The 19,770-nt window shown below is 44.2% G+C and overlaps 1 protein-coding gene across 1 annotated transcript in view; it reads right to left on the reverse strand.

The window, feature by feature from the left end:
• Window positions 1–14,706, reverse strand: part of LOC124805048 (LIRP) — a 59,268-nt gene extending 44,562 nt beyond the window's left edge. The window contains exon 1 of the mRNA XM_047265469.1: window positions 14,557–14,706. Coding sequence (XP_047121425.1) covers window positions 14,557–14,691 — 135 coding nt within the window. The 5' untranslated portion in view covers window positions 14,692–14,706. The remainder of the gene's footprint in view (window positions 1–14,556) is intronic.
• Between the last annotated feature and the right edge of the window lie 5,064 nt (window positions 14,707–19,770).

Consider the following 19,770-nt stretch of genomic DNA (forward strand, 5'->3'; position numbering starts at 1 on the left):
TTGACTTTCATTTATGGGGGCATTTGAAAGCTCTTGTCTACGCAATCACGGTAATCTTCGTGTTCGTATTGTGGACGGCTGTGATATAATACGCCATTCTCCAGGGCTGCATCAGCGCATCAGGGATTCCATGCGACGGAGGGTGGATGCATGTATCCTCGCTAACGGAGGACATTTTGAACATTTCCTGTAACAAAGTGTTTAAAGTCACGCTGGTACATTCTGTTGCTGTGTGTTTCCATTCCATGATTAATGTGATCTGAAGAGAAGTAATAAAATGAGCTCTAACATGGAAAGTAAGCGTTTCCGGACAAATGTCCACATAACATATTTTCTTCCTTTGTGTGTGAGGAATGTTTCCTGAAAGTTTGGCCGTACCTTTTTGTAACACCCTGTATGTGCGTGTCGCAAATCCATGACTTTCGTCACGTCAGTGTATGTTGCAGAGCAGAGAATCGGACAGCACGGTGGCGCTGGAGGCGACTGAACTGGCCAAACCGCTGGTGGACGAGGTCAGTGGTCCCGGCCGAGTGCACAATGGAAGTGGTGCCTTGATGGCTATTAACGGAGGCATCTGGCCGTCCGTAGGCGCCCCGGCCAGCTCATATGCTGCTCCAAATAGCGGGGACCTGCGCCGCATGGAGTGCGGGCAGAATCCAACCCGACCAACAAACACTGCTCCCGCACTGCTTGCTCCAAGTATCGGCGTGTACGAAGCGTTCATCCGCAATTATATGAATGCTTGGTGTCTATTCTCCCGGGCATGTTCGAAAGAATGATGACCACGTATACATATATACTTCGATGGAGCATGAATCTACAACCATCAGCGCGGTTGCACAATGATGTTCGACCTTCTTCGGGAATCAAAGTAGCGAGCACGGAGGACATGGATAGGTGGCGCTAGGTGAGAACGTAGGTCGTCTGAGAGGCGTGTCGGGATAGTCCGCGCAAATGCAATAAACGCTGTGTCCAGGTGGCGCAGTGGCTGACGCAACTGCTTGGAAAGCAGGAGATCTCGTGTTCAAATTCTAGTCTGGCACACATTAAAAAAAAAAAAAAATGGTTCAAATGGCTCTGAGCACTATGGGACTTACATCTGGGGTCATCAGTCCCCTAGAACATAGAACTGCTTAAACCTAACTAACCTAAGGACATCACACACATCCATGCCCGAGGCAGGATTCGAACCTGCGAGCGTAGCGGTCGCGTGGTTCCAGACTGAAGCGCCTGGAACCGCTCGGCACCACCGGCCGGCACACATTTTCACTCACCGCCGCTGATTCCACATGAAGTCTCGATGCAGCTGATGTGGTGTCACCGCCAGACACCACACTTGCTAGGTGGTAGTCTTAGTATACGTCGGACCCGCGTTTCGCCACTATCAGTGATTGCAGACCGAACGCCGCCACACGGCAGGTCTAGTCTAGAGAGACTCCCTAGCACTCGCCCCAGTTGTACAGCCGACTTTGCTAGCGATGGTGCACTGTCTACATACGCTCTCATTTGCAGAGACGACAGTTTAGCATAGCCTTCAGCTATGTCATTTGCTACGACCTAGCAAGGCACCATTTTCAGTAACTATGAATGTATTCTGAACAGATAATATTGTGAATCATGTACCGTCAAGAGCGACGTTCATCATTAATGGACTAAAGTTAAGTATCAAACTAATTACGTCCGGTTTTGAATTCTAATTCCTTGTCATGTTCCAGACCTCACGTCAGTATAGTCCTTCCCTCCTCACGCCAGCCCTCGTGAGCTAAAACGCGTGCATTTCGGCCTCCACTAGTAACTCAGTGTTGGCTCTTCTGCCAACACAATAGTTGACATCAACAGTTTCTTTCCTTTCCTTCCTCCCTCCGTCCCTCCCCCACACCTTCAATTTACATAATATGTTCATCTACAAGCAGCTCCTGCGTGGGTCCTTGTCTGTGCTCACGGCAGACTTTGCTAACTCTGCAGTGGACACATATATTTCGTGTTTTGCGATGTTCTCCTACATTTTCTTCCATCGTGGGATTTATGTACGTGTATGTCTCCCACTGGGAAGCAGTGGTTCAAATGTTTCAAATGGCACTAAGCAATATGGGACTTAATATCTGAGGTCATCGGTCCCCTAGACTTAGAACTACTTAGGCCTAACTAACCTAAGGACATCACACACATTTAAACCTGAGGCACGATTTGAACCTGCGACCGTAGCAGCCGCGTGGTTCCGGACTGATGCGGAACAATGCTAGATCGTTACACACTTACAAAATTCCAGAACTGTGCTTATACCAGGAAGATATATATTTTAATTTGCTGTCGCTCGGCTCTTTCCACGCTAGAAATTTGATACTAAAAAGAAACAAAATTGTGGGTTGCTCATTATCCAAATTGTTTAATTATTTAACATATGTATTGCCACATTATTGATATGACTTAACGTAGACTGATTTGGTAGTCTAACTTTGGCCGCCAATTTTTACTTTTGATACACAAAGTGCTTCCAGGTACACTAGCAAGCAAAACTTAATGACAGAAGTAACTTCCGTGTGATAGGTCACTGACAAGTAACATATACCGATGAAACTCGCATCATACGTAGAGAGAACTGCCAAAGTATAGAACAGAATTTAATTGAAAGAAATATACGACGAGAGAACAAAAATTTCACTTTTATTTAATGCCGATAATTGTACTAAAGTCACCGCGATCATGATATTGGTTCCCATCAAAGAAAATATCTCGTATATCCACGAATTATACAGGGTGAACAATGATAAAACCAACAAACTGCAAGGCCAGATTCCTGACTAGAAATGGACGAAAAAAGGCTCTATGAATACGTGTTCGGAAATGGACGGTGTGCGTGCAACGACATCAGATTGTCCCGGAACATAGTACAGAAATGCATCGCATCCACTTTCCAACAGACCGTCTGATCAAAGTGGCCTTCATGGGATTGTAGGTGACAGAGATAGTAGCGGCTGTCATTCAGGATACACATAACCGTACTTTCGTTTACGCCATTTGGTGGGCCACTTGCCTGGAACTTCTACTAGGGTTCGTCTCAACATCCTGTAGAACCCGGCCCTCCAACTGTGGTGTACGAACAGTCCTCCGCCTCCCTGCATATTCGTCTGTCTGGAAGGACCCACGCTCACGAAAACGCCCAAAAAGGTCTTGAAATATTGTGATGTGGTTGGTGTCGGTGAGGGTACTTATTTTGGTATAGCAGTGCTGCATCTCGATCGTTTCCGTCTACTGGCCGTACATATACACCATCTCGGCTTGTTCCCGACATGAATACTGGACCATTCTGCGGCTTCCAGTACGATGCCAGTCAGAAAAAAAGGAACACGCGGCACGTGGTCAGAGAGACTGTCATTCGTCAGCGCCATCTACCGTGACAACGGTGCATTTCCGGACACATGTTCGTATGACCTTGTTTCCTCCATTTCCGGTCAGGAACCCGTCCAAGCACGTGGAGAAGATGAGTGACCCAATTCCGAAAAGGACTGCCTTTCTTGGCTATGTGACACGAATGTGTCCAGGAAGGATATCTATAAGACCCTTAACCTACTTCGAAAATAAGAAAACCAAATAGACATGGTTGACAGAAGTTGAAAAAGATCAGCGAGAATTGGAAATTTCTTCCAAATATATTCAGGCTTCCAGAAAAAGTTGAAGTTGAAGACAGGGAAGGCGTGGGCCGGAGAGGAAAAAGAACAACGCCGGAACGAATGCTGGATCAACGGGCAGTAGTCAAAGCTCAGAAAAAGACACATTCGAAATGACGTGGCCCCTAGTTGGTCGAAACGAAGAAAGAAGAAATATGACTGGACTACTGCATATTAAAAATGTGGTATTACACTGTTTCATTACACTGTCAGCCTAACATGATTCGTCGTAATTGTTTCAAGTATAGTTAGTGTTCCACAAACGAAATTAATGCATTAATGAAGTCTTCTGTTGTTAGTGAGATCAAAATTTGGAGATTTATGGTAAGGTCTTGTGGTACCAAACTGCCGAGGTCATCGGTTCCTAAGCTTACACACTACTTAATCTAACTTAAAATAGCTTACGCTATGGACAACACACACACCCATGCCCGAGGAAGGACCCGAACCTCCGAGGGAGGGAGCCGCGCGAACCGTGACAAGGCACCCAACCACTCGGCTACCCCGCGCGGCTTAGTAAGATCAAATTCATATTTAAGTACAAAACAAAGTGAGGATTTTTAACTGAATTTATTTATCTTGTTAAGCGTTTTACAGCTCACAAGGCCATCATCAGTCAACATGCCATCATCGTTAAGGACGGCAATATGAAGGTATAGCACTCTGAAAAATAATAAATTCAGAAGTCGCTGGAAAATTCGTAAGACACGAAACAATGAATTAACTGTAAGATTTCAGAAATGTTACAGTTAAAGTGAAATTTACAACTAATAATCAAACTTCCCGGCAGATTAAAACTGTGTGCCCGACCGAGACTCGAACTCGGGGCCTTTGCCTTTCGCGGGCAAGTGCTCGCAGGGGAGCTTCTGTAAAGTTTGGAAGGTAGGAGACGAATACTGGCAGAAGTAAAGCTGTGAGGACCGGGCGTGAGTCGTGCTTCGGTAGCTCAGATGGTTAAAAAAAAAAAAAAAAAAAGATAGAGCACTTGCCCGCGAAAGGCAAAGGTCCCGAGTTCGAGTCTCGGTCGGGCACACAGATTTAATCTGCCAGAAAGTTTCATATCAGCGCACACTCCGCTGCAGAGTGAAAATCTCATTCTGGAAACTAATAATCAGTTTCGTTGTACTGTACGTAGGAGACATCATGTAATGCACTCTTTTTTTTTGTCGGTGAAGTCTTTTGGTGTAAGACTTGCTTTTAGGAATCTTATGTAGCGCACGAGTCTATTGTTAGAGGTTGGTTGGTTGGTTGTTTGGGGAAGGAGACCAGACAGCGAGGTCATCGGTCTCATCGGATTAGGGAAGGACGGGGAAGGAAGTCGGCCGTGCCCCTTGAAAGGAACCATCCCGACATTTGCCTGGAGCGATTTAGGGAAATCACGAAAAACCTAAATCAGGATGGCCGGACGCGGGATTGAACCGTCGTCCTCCCGAATGCGAGTCCAGTGTCTAACCACTGCGCCACCTCGCTCGGTCTATTGTTAGAAGCATTTGACACATGTATGAAACGTAAGTCAGAAGTGAATTTACTGTAATTACCACAAAGAAATAGTATGTTTATCTCGAAAAATACTGCAAATGGACACTACATACTGTATACACACTAACAGTAATTATTAAATACGTTATAAAAATTTTATAGGCCACTGCTACCTAAAATTATTTGCGATATAATGTTCGCTAGAATCCTCCACGAATGTGTGACACTACCAACAGGATTAACATGAGATATCGAAATTTTACAAAGAAAGGAGAGTACAAATTATTCACAGATCTACGCGACGTACGTGATTTGCGACAAAAATGTTCGCCAATGTCAGTTGTTTTGGCACCAGAAGAAACTCAGCAGAAATAGTGAATGTGTTAAGGACATAAACAATAACCTATTTTTGTTGAATAAATCAGCAACCAGTTGCATAAAAGACATTTTATTTCTCGACCTGTTTCAGGCACCTAGTGCCCTCCTTCAGAAGATTAGCATTGTTGTATTATTAGTGAGCGTCAAAAACAAACAAGTGTATGCAGCACAATGCTCTAACCATACGGATAAAAGTGCATGTACAAATACCATATTTGTCCAATAGTACGCTGCATACTCTTGTTTATTTTTGACGCTCGACAATTTTTCCAATAAATACTCTTACATTTACTGAGGATGGACACAGTACTAAAAATCTGTTTGTCGTGAATATCGGGAATCCCTGCAGACACGCGGATGTCACTTACATGATGGCTACTAAAGGCATCTCGCACAAACTCACAGTTAGACCACCGGCGTTCCTTCCGTTAATAGAACGGACAATGTTTAATACAAGACAAATTAATGATTTATAATATGGCTTTGGAGAGTCTTTGGTGCTATTCGCTAAGGACGCGAATGTATGTAGAGTGGTCACAGGGCTACAAAAACGAGACGATGTCCAGTCGATCTATTATCTGCAGTTTCAGCGTAAGTAAATTTAACGTAAAGCATGAAAATAAAATAAAACATCTGAAACTGCTGGTGCCTTTCATTGCTGATCAACCACAGAGATCTGCTACGGGAGTGAAACACAAAGAGGCTTCCAAGAAAGCCATCTATGCCGTAAAGAAATAGGAACTAACCGACGAAGGCTGTCGCTCACAAAATCATCACTCGGACCAATGCTTTAAAACTTTTCTTCCGCGTAAAAGCCAAAACAAACTTGACTTATCAGGACAAGGTCCAAAGGGTAGCTGCTCGATACCTCACACGATTTTTTAATCAGCGTCACGCAAGTGCTGAAAAGCCACCAGTGTAAAAAGTTGCACACTAAGCATCACGGGATGGACTTCTCTTAATATCCCGAAGGAAATTCGAGTACAGAAGCGTATTACTTCCTATATATCTGTACAGAGCACTGTAATCTCCACGGAAGAGGATACTTAAGATTTCTTTAATGTTGTTGTTGTTCTGGTCTTCAGTCCTGAGACTGGTTTGATGCAGCTCTCCATGCTACTCTATCCTGTGCAAGCTTCTCCATCTCCCAGTACCTACTGCAACCTACATCCTTCTGAATCTGCTTAGATTTTTTGTTTGTATTCATCTCTTGGTCTCCCTCTACGATTTTTACCCTCCACGCTGCCCTCCAATACTAAACTGGTGATCCCATGATGCCTCACAACATGTCCTACCAACCGATCCTCCTTTCAAGACACTGTCCATTCCATTCAACTGCTCTTCCAAGTCCTTTGCTGTCTCTGACAGAATTACAATGTCATCGGCGAACCTCAAAGTTTTTATTTCTTCTCCATGGATTTTAATACCTACTCCGAATTTTTCTTTTGTTTCCTTTACTGCTTGCTCAATATACAGATTGAACAACATCGGGGAGAGGCTACAACCCTGTCTTACTCCCTTCCCAACCACTACTTCCCTTTCATGTCCCTCGACTCTTATAACTGCCATCTGGTTTCTGTACAAATTGTAAATAGCCTTTCGCTCCCTGTATTTTACCCCTGCCACCTTCAGAATTTGAAAGAGAGTATTCCAGTCAACATTGTCAAAAGCTTTCTCTAAGTCTACAAATGCTAGCAACGTAGGTTTGCCTTTCCTTAATCTTTCTTCTAAGATAAGTCGTAAAGTCAGTATTGCCTCACGTTTTTCAACATTTCTACGGAATCCAAACTGATCTTCCCCGAGGTTGGCTTCTACTAGTTTTTCCATTCGTCTGTAAAGAATTCGTGTTAGTATTTCGCAGCTGTGACTTATTAAACTGATAGTTCGATAATTTTCACATCTGTCAACACCTGCTTTCTTTGGGATTGGAATTATTATATTCTTCTTGAAGTCTGAGGGTATGTCGCCTGTTTCATACATCTTGCTCACCAAATGGTAGAGTTTTGTCAGGACTGGCTCTCCCAGGGCCGTCAGTAGTTCCAATGGAATGTTGTCTACTCCCGGGGCCTTGTTTCGATTCAGGTCTTTCAGTGCTCTGTCAAACTCTTCACGCAGTATCGTATCTCCCATTTCATCTTCATCTACATCCTCTTCCATTTCCATAATATTGTCCTCAAGTACATCGCCCTTGTATAGACCATCTATATACTCCTTCCACCTTTCTGCTTTCCCTTCTTTGCTTAGAACTGGGTTTCCATCTGAGCTCTTAATATTCATAAAAGTCGTTCTCTTATCTCCAAAGATCTCTTTAATTTTCCTGTAGGCAGTATCTATCTTACCCCTAGTGAGATAAGCCTCTACATCCTTACATTTGTCCTCTAGCCATCCCTGCTTAGCCATTTTGCACTTCCTGTCGATCTCATTTTTGAGACGTTTGTATTCATTTTTGCCTGCTTCATTTACTTCATTTTTATATTTTCTCCTTTCATCAATTAAATTCAATATTTCTTCTGTTACCCAAGGATTTCTACTAGCCCTCGTCTTTTTACCTACTTGATCCTCTGCTGCCTTCACTACTTCATCCCTCAAAGCTACCCATTCTTCTTCTTCTGTATTTCTTTCCCCCATTCCTGTCAATTGTTCCCTTATGCTCTCCATGAAACTCTGTACAACCTCTGGTTCTTTCAGTTTATCCAGGTCCCATCTCCTTAAATTCCCACCTTTTTGCAGTTTCTTCAGTTTTAATCTACAGGTCATAATCAATAGATTGTGGTCAGAGTCCACATCTGGCCCTGGAAATGTCTTACAATTTAAAACCTGGTTCCTAAATCTCTGTCTTACCATTATATAATCCATCTGATACCTTTTAGTATCTCCAGGGTTCTTCCATGTGTACAATCTTCTTTCATGATTCTTAAACCAAGTGTTAGCTATGATTATGTTGTGCTCTGTGCAAAATTCTACCAGGCGGCTTCCTCTTTCATTTCTTAGCCCCAATCCATATTCACCTACTACGTTTCCTTCTCTCCCTTTTTTTACACTCGAATTCCAGTCACCCATGACTATTAAATTTTCGTCTCCCTTCACTATCTGAATAATTTCTTTTATTTCATCATACATTTCTTCAATTTCTTCGTCATCTGCAGAGCTAGTTGGCATATAAACTTGTACTACTGTAGTAGGTGTGGGCTTCGTATCTATCTTGGCCACAATAATGCGTTCACTATGCTGTTTGTAGTAGCTTACCCGCATTCCTATTTTCCTATTCATTATTAAACCTACTCCTGCATTCCCCCTATTTGATTTTGTGTTTATAACCCTGTAGTCACCTGACCAGAAGTCTTGTTCCTCCTGCCACCGAACTTCACTAATTCCCACTATATCTAACTTTAACCTATCCATTTCCCTTTTTAAATTTTCTAACCTACCTGCCCGATTAAGGGATCTGACATTCCACGCTCCGATCCGTAGAACGCCAGTTTTCTTTTTCCTGATAACGACGTCCTCTTGAGTAGTCCCCGCCCGGAGATCCGAATGGGGGACTATTTTACCTCCGGAATATTTTACCCAAGAGGACGCCATCATCATTTGATCATACAGTAAAGCTGCATGCCCTCGGGAAAAATTACGGCTGTAGTTTCCCCTTGCTTTCAGCCGTTCGCAGTACCAGCACAGCAAGGCCGTTTTGGTTATTGTTACAAGGCCAGATCAGTCAATCATCCAGACTGTTGCCCTTGCAACTACTGAAAAGGCTGCTGCCCCTCTTCAGGAACCACACGTTTGTCTGACCTCTCAACAGATACCCCTCCGTTGTGGTTGCACCTACGGTACGGCTATCTGTATCGCTGAGGCACGCAAGCCTCCCCACCAACGGCAATGTCCATGGTTCATGGGGGGGGGGGGGGGGATTTCTTTAATACAAGGATGAAAATTTGGGAATTGCTTGTGCGTCACTGCGTGACTTATCTTTTTTTATAAATTTTTGCTACATAATCTACATAAAAGGGACATTTAGCAAGCTGAAGACTAGTTGTAGACAAGTCTGAACACCCTTCCTTGGAAGTCGTTATGAAACACTGTATGTTTTTCATCAAATTTGCCATTTCAAGTTTTACAGCGAAACATAAATCCTCCCATCAAGTAAGCCTGTGACCATTTTCTCTACCTTTCTTAATAAATGCTTGCTGCTCTCAGTCCAACATTACGAGTCCTGCAAACTTGAACATCTACATGCTGTTGAAAATTTTGTAAGAAGTATCTGGGGAGGAATACGGACTATCCCTGGTTTATGGTAAATGAGCAAGTCTATCATTTGCGTTGTCTGCATGTGAGTCTTGAGGAATTAGTGTAATGGAACCTCGTTTATCCGGTCCTACCTGGTTCATGCGCATCTTTTTTTGTATTTTAGTACAGTGACGGTACAATTGTTGGTACTCAGAGGATAATAGAATCAAGAAACTACCGCGAAAATCGTTAAATTTAAAACCAACTAACTGGCGTACACAGAGTCTAGTAAGGTGTCAGTTAACAAGTTGACACTGGATTGTACAGTTTATTACAGGTGTAAAATGACACCAGAAAAGGTGAAGGTGGTAGTTTCCATTGACCAAAAGTTAGATGTACTGCATACCATGGATAAAAGAGAATTGTTGAAATATTTTGCTACTCAATTTGGCGTTGAAGCACTGCTAAGATTTCAGGAAGTCCATGCATAGGTTTTATAAATGACTGGCTGCAAAATGATAATGACATTGGCACGGTATGATTTCTGATGACGAAATTATTGCCGTTCGTTCGACAGTAGACAATGATATTAGTGATGATGGATTAGTTGACGAAATTGGCGCTCAGTCTGAAGAGGTTATGACAAATAAAAAGGTAACAATGCAGCTGGTTAATTTGGAATGGTTCAAATGGTTCAAATGGCTCTGAGCACTATGGGACTTAACATCTATGGTCATCAGTCCCCTAGAACTTAGAACTACTTAAACCTAACTAACCTAAGGACATCACAGAACACCCAGTCATCACGAGGCAGAGAAAATCCCTAATTTGGAATGCCAAGCGGGAAAACTACGGCCGAAGTACTCTGTATTGCTTGTGAAATAGCTGCCTAATTGCACATGAATCTAACTCAAAAGAAACTTTCTGATTAATATATATAATACTCACTGCTTTTTTTAATGTCTAGTCTACATTTTTATGAAAAAATGTGTAATTTTTGTCTTTATTTGAAAATAAAAATAACGTATGTGGTATTTAAGACATATCATTTAATTTGTTTCTGGATTTCAAGATCATGCAGATTTGCATTTGTACAGGAGATCGACGGTCCCAGCTAGTTCAGATAAAAAAGTTCTCCCAAAGATTTACAGACGTAGTGCCGCAGGCGATAAGACATAAGATTAGTATCCTAGTGTAACTGAGTTCAAACATCTGCTCTGCCATACTGATTTCGGTACTCGAGGCATACCTGCATCAATTGAAGCGAATTCCTTAAAACAGGCCAATATCATTCGCTTGCCTGCTCCAAATGCTCCAGCACTCATTAAATGTAGCCTCCCTTCTTCCTCATTTTGCGAGTGATTTATTGAACGGTGGACGGAATCAACGCTTTTAGGTTTAGTCAAAAGCAATAATTTACTCTGAGCTACATCACGAAGTAAGGCTGGGACACTCTCCTGAACAAGTATTACTACAATGTTTGGCGTTTAACGTCTATTTGTACAACAGCGCCAGCTGCAAAAGTCTGCGACTGCTAATAATACTTTCCAATGCGCCATTAGCATACTGCGTCAACTGTTGTGATCTTCTCGCTTTTCCCTGAGGCACTCCCGAAATTCCTTTCGTGTGTTTGAACGAGTCACCGTGCAGTGTAACAGGATAATGAATCGCGCTCTGCGTGTCAACAACTCCCCCGTGTGGTCGCGTACCTGCCTAAGCATCTCATACCACATGCGCCTCGCATAATGCGCTCTGCAGGGCGATTAGAAACTTTTCGAGCGTATATGGAAGAATGTCGGCTATTGCTCTCCCCGCGTAATATCTGCGAATGGGGTGGCAAAGGGGGAAAATAGTGGCGGTTCTATATTTACCCCTCTGTAAGGTAACTTACTGGGTACACTATAGGTCGGAAAGGGTTTTTTCAGTCTTCATGACATTAAATCTGTGTAACGAACTCGGGGCCGAATCCAAACGCTTTCGTAGGAGCTGCGCGCACCAGATAAGCTACCCAATCACGCCTCACTGTCCAACTTACAGTTCAACTCTACAAATCCCCAGACAGATTAAAAAATTGTTCCCGACCGGGACTCAAACCCATAACATTGCTTTCTGTGGTCAATGGTCGTACAACTAAGCGCAGATGGAAAGAACATTGTCCATGAAACGTTAAGTTCGTCCGCAACAGGGTACTAATCTTCCAGGGAATTTTTTAAGAAAAATACCCTCCGCTACTCAGTGAAATTGTCATTCCGTTGCTTAAATCTACTTATACATTGACCTACATCTGCGTATGTACTTCGAGAGCCACTGGACAGTGCATGGCGGAGGGCAAATCATACCAATGTTATCGATTTTCTTTTCTATTCCGTTTGCGTTTTGAACAATGGTAAAATTGTCTATATGACTCCCTGCACGTCATAATTATTTTTATTTTGTTGTCATGATCTCGACGCAAGATACACTTACGATGGTCTTCTAGTAACAGAAAACTAAAAAACTAAATTTTGCGATCAGGCCCAGAGCCGAGAAATGCCGACCGACTGCCCTATCATCTTGTGCCATGTGGCGTCTTTCAGGTGAGTAGCACTGTTCAGTAGGCATAATTAGGTCGAAAGCATCCCGTTCCAGTCTCCAACCACGGTAAAATCCCTGGAAGTGCCAGGAATTGAACCTGTGTCCTCCGCGTGGCAGACAGACTGGCTGACCTCTCATAAGGGGACCGCGCGAACTTCTCCACACCTATTTGATTCGGTCTGATAGGCTGCGTACGTAACGACTAAGACTTCAACATACCTAAACAAGAAGACTCAACGCTAATTCGTTTTCGAGCAAGTCGACTCTGAAAATTTCAGGCGTGCTCATATACTTTGTACGGCCGCTCCAAACCAAGGAGTCCGTAGGTGAGCGTGTAATGGCTCCGTTTCACAAGCGCCAGGTCTGGGGATTGAATTTTTTCCGTTCCCACATAATTCTAACTTCATATTTATTATGATGTGATGAGTGAATGAGTAAATTATCAGTATTTAATGATTCATTCATTATTTTCATAATCTTCGTCGTGAAGAAAGGAGAAAAATATTTTTTCGTAAGAAGATTTGAAATAAAAGATAGATACACAAGAACTTTCGGACAGATCAATATAGTCATTTTACTTATATTATTGAATCTACAAGTGTAATGTGTAATCTACGGAGCACTGCAAAAATCATGTGTATGCTAATCATAAAAATATTGAAAACAATAATTATTGCGATGAACAACACGTGTAATGGACGCCGAATTTTTGGATGTGCATTGTTTTTTCAATCTATCTATCGCGAAAAAAATTGATTTATATCCATAAACGGTTCTTCGTAATCACGCAGTCTCCTGGCGTAACATGCATATATGTTGTTAGAAACACGTGGGAATGGAAGAAGCAAGTTTCGATCCAGAAATCTAGCGCTTGTGAAACTCGACTCCTACACGCTGGCCTACGGACTCCTTGGCTAGGAGAGACCATATAGAAAGATTTTCTCGAAAACGGTTGAGAGTTGCGTCTTCCTGTTCAGGTATTTCGCAGTCCCAGTCGTGCCCTACATACGCTGTCAACACGAATCAGATCGATGAGGGGAAGTTTGTATGCTCCCCATGTCAGCTACGGAGGCGGACGTCCTTATAACCGAGCTAATAACAGATTCCAGCTATCAGTCGTCCTTTTTCAATTTTATTGGCAGATCTGCCAATAAAATTTAGAAAGGACGACTGATAGCTGAAATCTATTATTTACACGTCAATCAATAACAGACGCTGAGTGCGACAGCCTTCTGAATGGAAGGTAACTTGATGAATCCCATTTAAGTTCCCCGAACATTATTGTTACAGTTTCGTATTGGCTACACCAACCTGTTACGATCCTAGCAGCGCCGCTCGAAGTTTGTTCGATATCTGTTGTCATTTATATTTAAAAACACTCCAAACACAGGGACAGCATTCTAGAATAGGCCACGGTAGTGACTTGTACGCGGTTTCCTTTACAGATGCATTACATTTTCCCAGAACCCTTCTAACGAATCTAAGTGTTCCATCCACTGATTTTACACGATCGTGCCATTTCATATACCTTTTCACTATTTACCCCTGAGTGTCTATGTGATGTGCTCAAGATTTGTCCGAAAGTTCTTGTGTATCCATCTTTTATTTCAAATCTTCTTACGAAAAAAGTTTTTTCTCCTTTCTTCAGGACGAAGATTGTGAAAATAATGAATGAACCATTAAATACTAATAAGTTACACACTCACTCATCACTCATACTAAATATAATATTAAAATTATCTGGGAACGGAAAAAATTCGATCCCGAGTCCTGGGGCTTGTGAAACCGAGCTGGTAAACATCACGTGCTATTGGGTTCTTTTCCTCCAAGATACACAGCGAACTTCAAACTACAAATGGTTCAAATGGCTCTGTGCACTATGGGACTTAACATCTGAGGTCATCAGTCCCCTAGAACTTAGAACTACTTAATCCTAACTAACCTAAGGATGAAACACACATCCATGCCCGAGGCAGGATTCGAACCTGCGATCGTAGCGGTCGCGCGGTTCCAGACTGAAGCGTCTCTTCGAACTACAAATGTAAATTTAAATGTGGAAATGAGAAGTACTACCTTATGCTAGTTTACAGCCATTAAAAGCTTTGGACGCCCGCCATCCCCACGACTGTTCGAGCATGCTTATGAGGCTCCGGGCACCCAGCTGCAAGGCGCTGCGAACCGCCAAGCTGCGCCTTGCAGCCGGGTTGTCCCGAGAGCGAGGCCGGTCGCTCACCATGTCTGGCGTCTGCAGAGGCTGCGGGTGAGAGGTGTGGTGAGATGAGGAGCTGTCACAGCTTGCAGGAGTGCCGAGTGCCGCCTGGCCGACCAACCCGCGGACTGGCGGCTCCGCCAGACGGCCGCTAGACATGGTCCTCAGCCCCTCCTACGTCGCCAAATCCTCCCCCCTCCGGCGCACGCACCCCACCATCTCTTCTGGCCACGGGCAGGCAGCAGCTCGCGTGGGGACCACAGCACGCCGCGGGCGCATGCACTGCGCTGCCTCGGGGCCCCTCCACTCACTCTCTCACTGTCGGCAGGACGAGGCGGCCCAGTAGATGCCAGACTGGACCCGTACTCTTCAGGGGCGGAGTTCTCCGTCCCGTCGTCCTCATTTGTTTCTCTGCATAGCTGAAGGGAATGCTGGGATGTTCTTCTTGAACTGGTCACGGCCGGGTTCCTTCCTCCGTTCCTGTCCATTGCGTGCTGGCGCCCGTTCTATTCCAAACTCGTTGAAGGGCCATACGCCAGGACCACTTATATTCACGGTGTTAAACATACTGGGTGATCAAAAAGTCAGTATAAATTTGAAAACTTAATAAACCACGGAATAATGTAGACGTTGTTGTTGTTGTGGTCTTCAGTCCTGAGACTGGTTTGATGCAGCTCTCCATGCTACTCTATCCTGTGCAAGCTTCTTCATCTCCCAGTACGTACTGCAGCCTACATCCTGCTGAATCTGCTGAGTATATTCATCTCTTGGTCTCCCTCTACGATTTTTACCCTCCACACTGCCCTCCAACACTAAACTGGTGATCCGTTGATGCCTCAGAACATGTCCTACCAACCGGTCCCTTCTTCTAGTAAAGTTGTGCCACAAACTCCTCTTCTCCCCAATCCTATTCAGTACCTCCTCATTAGTTATGTGATCTACCCATCTAATCTTCAGCATTCTTCTGTAGCACCACATTTCGAAAACTTCTATTCTCTTCTTGTCCAAACTATTTATCGTCCATGTTTCACTTCCATACATGGCTACACTCCACACAAATACTTTCAGAAACGACTTCCTGGCACTTAAATCTATACTCGATGTTAACAAATTTATCTTCTTCAGAAACGCTTTCCTTGTCATTGCCTGTCTACATTTTATATCCTCTCTACTTCGACCATCATCAGTTATTTTGCTCCCCAAATAGCAAAACCCCTTTACTACTTTAAGTGTCTCATTTACTAATCTAATTCCCTCAGCATCACCTGACTTAATTCGATTACATTCCATTATCCTCGTTTTGCTTTTGTTGATGTTCATCTTATAGCCTCCTTTCAAGACACTGTCCATTCCGTTCAACTGCTCTTCCAAGTCCTCTGCTGTCTCTGACAGAATTACAATGTCATCGGCGAACCGTAAAGTTTTTATTTCTTCTCCATGGATTTTAATACCTACTCCGAATTTTTCTTTCGTTTCCTTTACTGCTTGCTCAATATACAGATTGTAGATAGAGAGGTAAAAATCGACGCACATGCTTGGAATGACATGGGGTTTTATTAGAAAAAAAAACCAAAGTTCACAAAATGTCCGACAAATGGCGCGTGAAAGATCTCTAGCGCGTCGTTTGGTGATGATCGTGTGCTCAGCCGCCACTTTCGTCTTGCTTGGCCTCCCAGGTCCCCAGACCTCAGTCCGTGCAATTATTGGCTTTGGGGTTACCTGAAGTCGCAAGTGTATCGTGATCGACCGACATCTCTAGGGATTGTGAAAGACAACATCCAACGCCAATGCCTCACGATGGCTCCGGACATGCTTTACAGTGCTGTTCGCAACATTATTCCTCGATTACAGCTATTGTTGAGGAATGATGGTGGACATATTGAGCATTTCCTGTAAAGAACATCATTTTTGCTTTTTCTTACTTTGTTATGCTAATTATTGCTATTCTGATCAGATGAAGCGCCATCTGTCGGACATTTTTTGAACGTTTGTATTTTTTTGGTTCTAATAAAACCCCATGTCATTCCAAGCATGTGTGTCAATTTGTACCTCTCTATCTGCATTTTTCCGTGATTTATTCAGTTTTCAAATTTATACTGACTTTTTGATCACCTGGTAGATTAAAAGTTGCGGTGTCCGTCTTTGCCGGAGATGTTTAGATTGGCCCAGTGCTTTGTTGACACTCGTAGCGAATGCAGTCCCCATGTAAACTGCAGTCGCTTTAAATTGAATGGCATATTTGAATAACTGGGTGTCAACGGAATGCTACGAATCAATAAATATTCATCTGTATCAAAAAATGATTATTTGCGCCAGCTGTTGTTACATTTTGCGACAAATATCTGATTGTGTTTTTGGAGACTTCGCCTTTCATTGTTTCAGCTCAGTTTTTGCTGTTTCAAGTATGTCTGTGTTTTAGCGCGGGTCGAATTCACATGTGTGACAGCATGTGAAGGTTGCTGTGTGTGGACGGGTTCCTCCTGTAACCGAAATTGCAGATATGAAGACGATTCGAGAGGAACCGAAACCGGTCATGTGAATAAACATTTTTGCAATCAGGACGGATTATAAGTATCATTTTATAACCAGTGATTGCGGTATCCCGTCAGACATTATGTTTGTTTTTGCGACTCGAACTGTTAGAACAGTTTACGTCACAGTTCGGGAAATCTCGGGTTCTGTTCGGTCTTTTGACCTGCCCGCGGTCTAGCACCTGTTTTTGGTACTGTACCCACGACCTGCCAAAGCGTTTGTATGGCATAGTGATTTGAATAATAAAAATAACTCTGAAACATAGACTGAAATACACTCCTGGAAATGGAAAAAAGAACACATTGACACCGTTGTGTCAGACCCACCATACTTGCTCCGGACACTGCGAGAGGGCTGTAAAAGCAATGATCACACGCACGGCACAGCGGACACTCCAGGAACCGCGGTGTTGGCCGTCGAATGGCGCTAGCTGCGCAGCATTTGTGCACCGCCGCCGTCAGTGTCAGCCAGTTTGCCGTGGCATACGGAGCTCCATCGCAGTCTTTAACACTGGTAGCATGCCGCGACAGCGTGGACGTGAACCGTATGTGCAGCTGACGGACTTTGAGCGAGGGCGTATAGTGGGCATGCGGGAGGCCGGGAGGACGTACCGCCGAATTGCTCAACACGTGGGGCGTGAGGTCTCCACAGTACATCGATGTTGTCGCCAGTGGTCGGCGGAAGGTGCACGTGCCCGTCGACCTGAGACCGGACCGCAGCGACGCACGGATGCACGCCAAGACCGTAGGATCCTACGCAGTGCCGTAGGGGACCGCACCGCCACTTCCCAGCAAATTAGGGACACTGTTGCTCCTGGGGTATCGGCGAGGACCATTCGCAACCGTCTCCATGAAGCTGGGCTACGGTCCCGCACACCGTTAGGCCGTCTTCCGCTCACGCCCCAACATCGTGCAGCCCGCCTCCAGTGGTGTCGCGACAGGCGTGAATGGAGGGACGAATGGAGACGTGTCGTCTTCAGCGATGAGAGTCGCTTCTGCCTTGGTGCCAATGATGGTCGTATGCGTGTTTGGCGCCGCGCAGGTGAGCGCCACAATCAGGACTGCATACGACCGAGACACACAGGGCCAACACCCGGCATCATGGTGTGGGGAGCGATCTCCTACACTGGCCGTACACCACTGGTGATCGTCGAGGGGACACTGAATAGTGCACGGTACATCCAAACCGTCATCGAACCCATCGTTCTACCATTCCTAGACCGGCAAGGGAACTTGCTGTTCCAACAGGACAATGCACGTCCGCATGTATCCCGTGCCACCCAACGTGCTCTAGAAGGTGTAAGTCAACTACTCTGGCCAGCAAGATCTCCAGATCTGTCCCCCATTGAGCATGTTTGGGACTGGATGAAGCGTCGTCTCACGCGGTCTGCACGTCCAGCACGAACGCTGGTCCAACTGAGGCGCCAGGTGGAAATGGCATGGCAAGCCGTTCCACAGGACTACATCCAGCATCTCTACGATCGTCTCCATGGGAGAATAGCAGCCTGCATTGCTGCGAAAGGTGGATATACACTGTACTAGTGCCGACATTGTGCATGCTCTGTTGCCTGTGTCTATGTACCTGTGGTTCTGTCAGTGTGATCATGTGATGTATCTGACCCCAGGAATGCGTCAATAAAGTTTCCCCTTCCTGGGACAATGAATTCACGGTGTTCTTATTTCAATTTCCAGGAGTGTATATTCTACTGTATATGTCGTGTGTAAAAGCGGCAACTAATCAGAATAAGAGTTTGAAATAATGTTTCTGTCAAATTACGATCTTTCGCTCATCCCGCAATCTTGTGGTACTACTTCCAAGACGGGTAGTCCTGATATAGTTTATTCTCGCGACAGGAGTAATTACGGTTCGTTTACTACGATATATTTCGTTTGTTGAGCATCTAATTCTTCATTCAGGTTTTTCATTATTTCTTCAGAACGTAGAAATTTGAAGCATGTCGATCAAGAAGTTTGAAGTAAATCGGACAAGCACTTTTCGAGATGTTTGAATATACAGAGTGTTACAAAAAGGTACGGCCAAACTTTCAGGAAACATTCCTCACGCACAAAGAAAGAAAATATGTTATGTGGACATGCGTCCGCAAACGCTTACTTTCCAAGTTAGAGCTCATTGTATTACTTCTCTTCAAATCACATTAATCATGCAATGGAAACACACAGCAACAGAATGTACCAGCGTGACTTCAAACACTTTGTTACAGGAAATGTTCAAAATGTCCTCCGTTAGCGAGGATACATGCATCCACCCTCCGTCGCATGGAATCCCTGATGCGGTGATGCAGCCCTGGAGAATGGCGTATTGCATCACAGCCGTCCACAATACGAGCACGAAGAGTCTCTACATTTGGTATCGGGGTTGCGTAGACAAGAGCTTTCAAATGCCCCTATAAATGAAAGTCAAGAGAGTTGAGGTCAGGAGAGCCATGGAATTGGTCCGCCTCTGCCAATCCATCGGTCACCGAATCTGTTGTTGAGAAGCGTACGAACACTTCGACTGAAATGTGCAGGAGCTCCATCGTGCATGAACCACATGTTGTGTCGTACTTGTAAAGGCACATGTTGTAGCAGCACAGGTAGTGTATCCCATATGAAATCATGATAACGTGCTCCATTGAGCGTAGGAGGAAGAACATGGGGCCCAATCGAGACATCATCAACAATGCCTGCCCAAACGTTCACAGAAAAT

The sequence above is a fragment of the Schistocerca piceifrons genome, chromosome 7, assembly GCF_021461385.2.
Source record: "Schistocerca piceifrons isolate TAMUIC-IGC-003096 chromosome 7, iqSchPice1.1, whole genome shotgun sequence".
Classification (NCBI taxonomy): Eukaryota; Metazoa; Arthropoda; class Insecta; order Orthoptera; family Acrididae; genus Schistocerca; species Schistocerca piceifrons.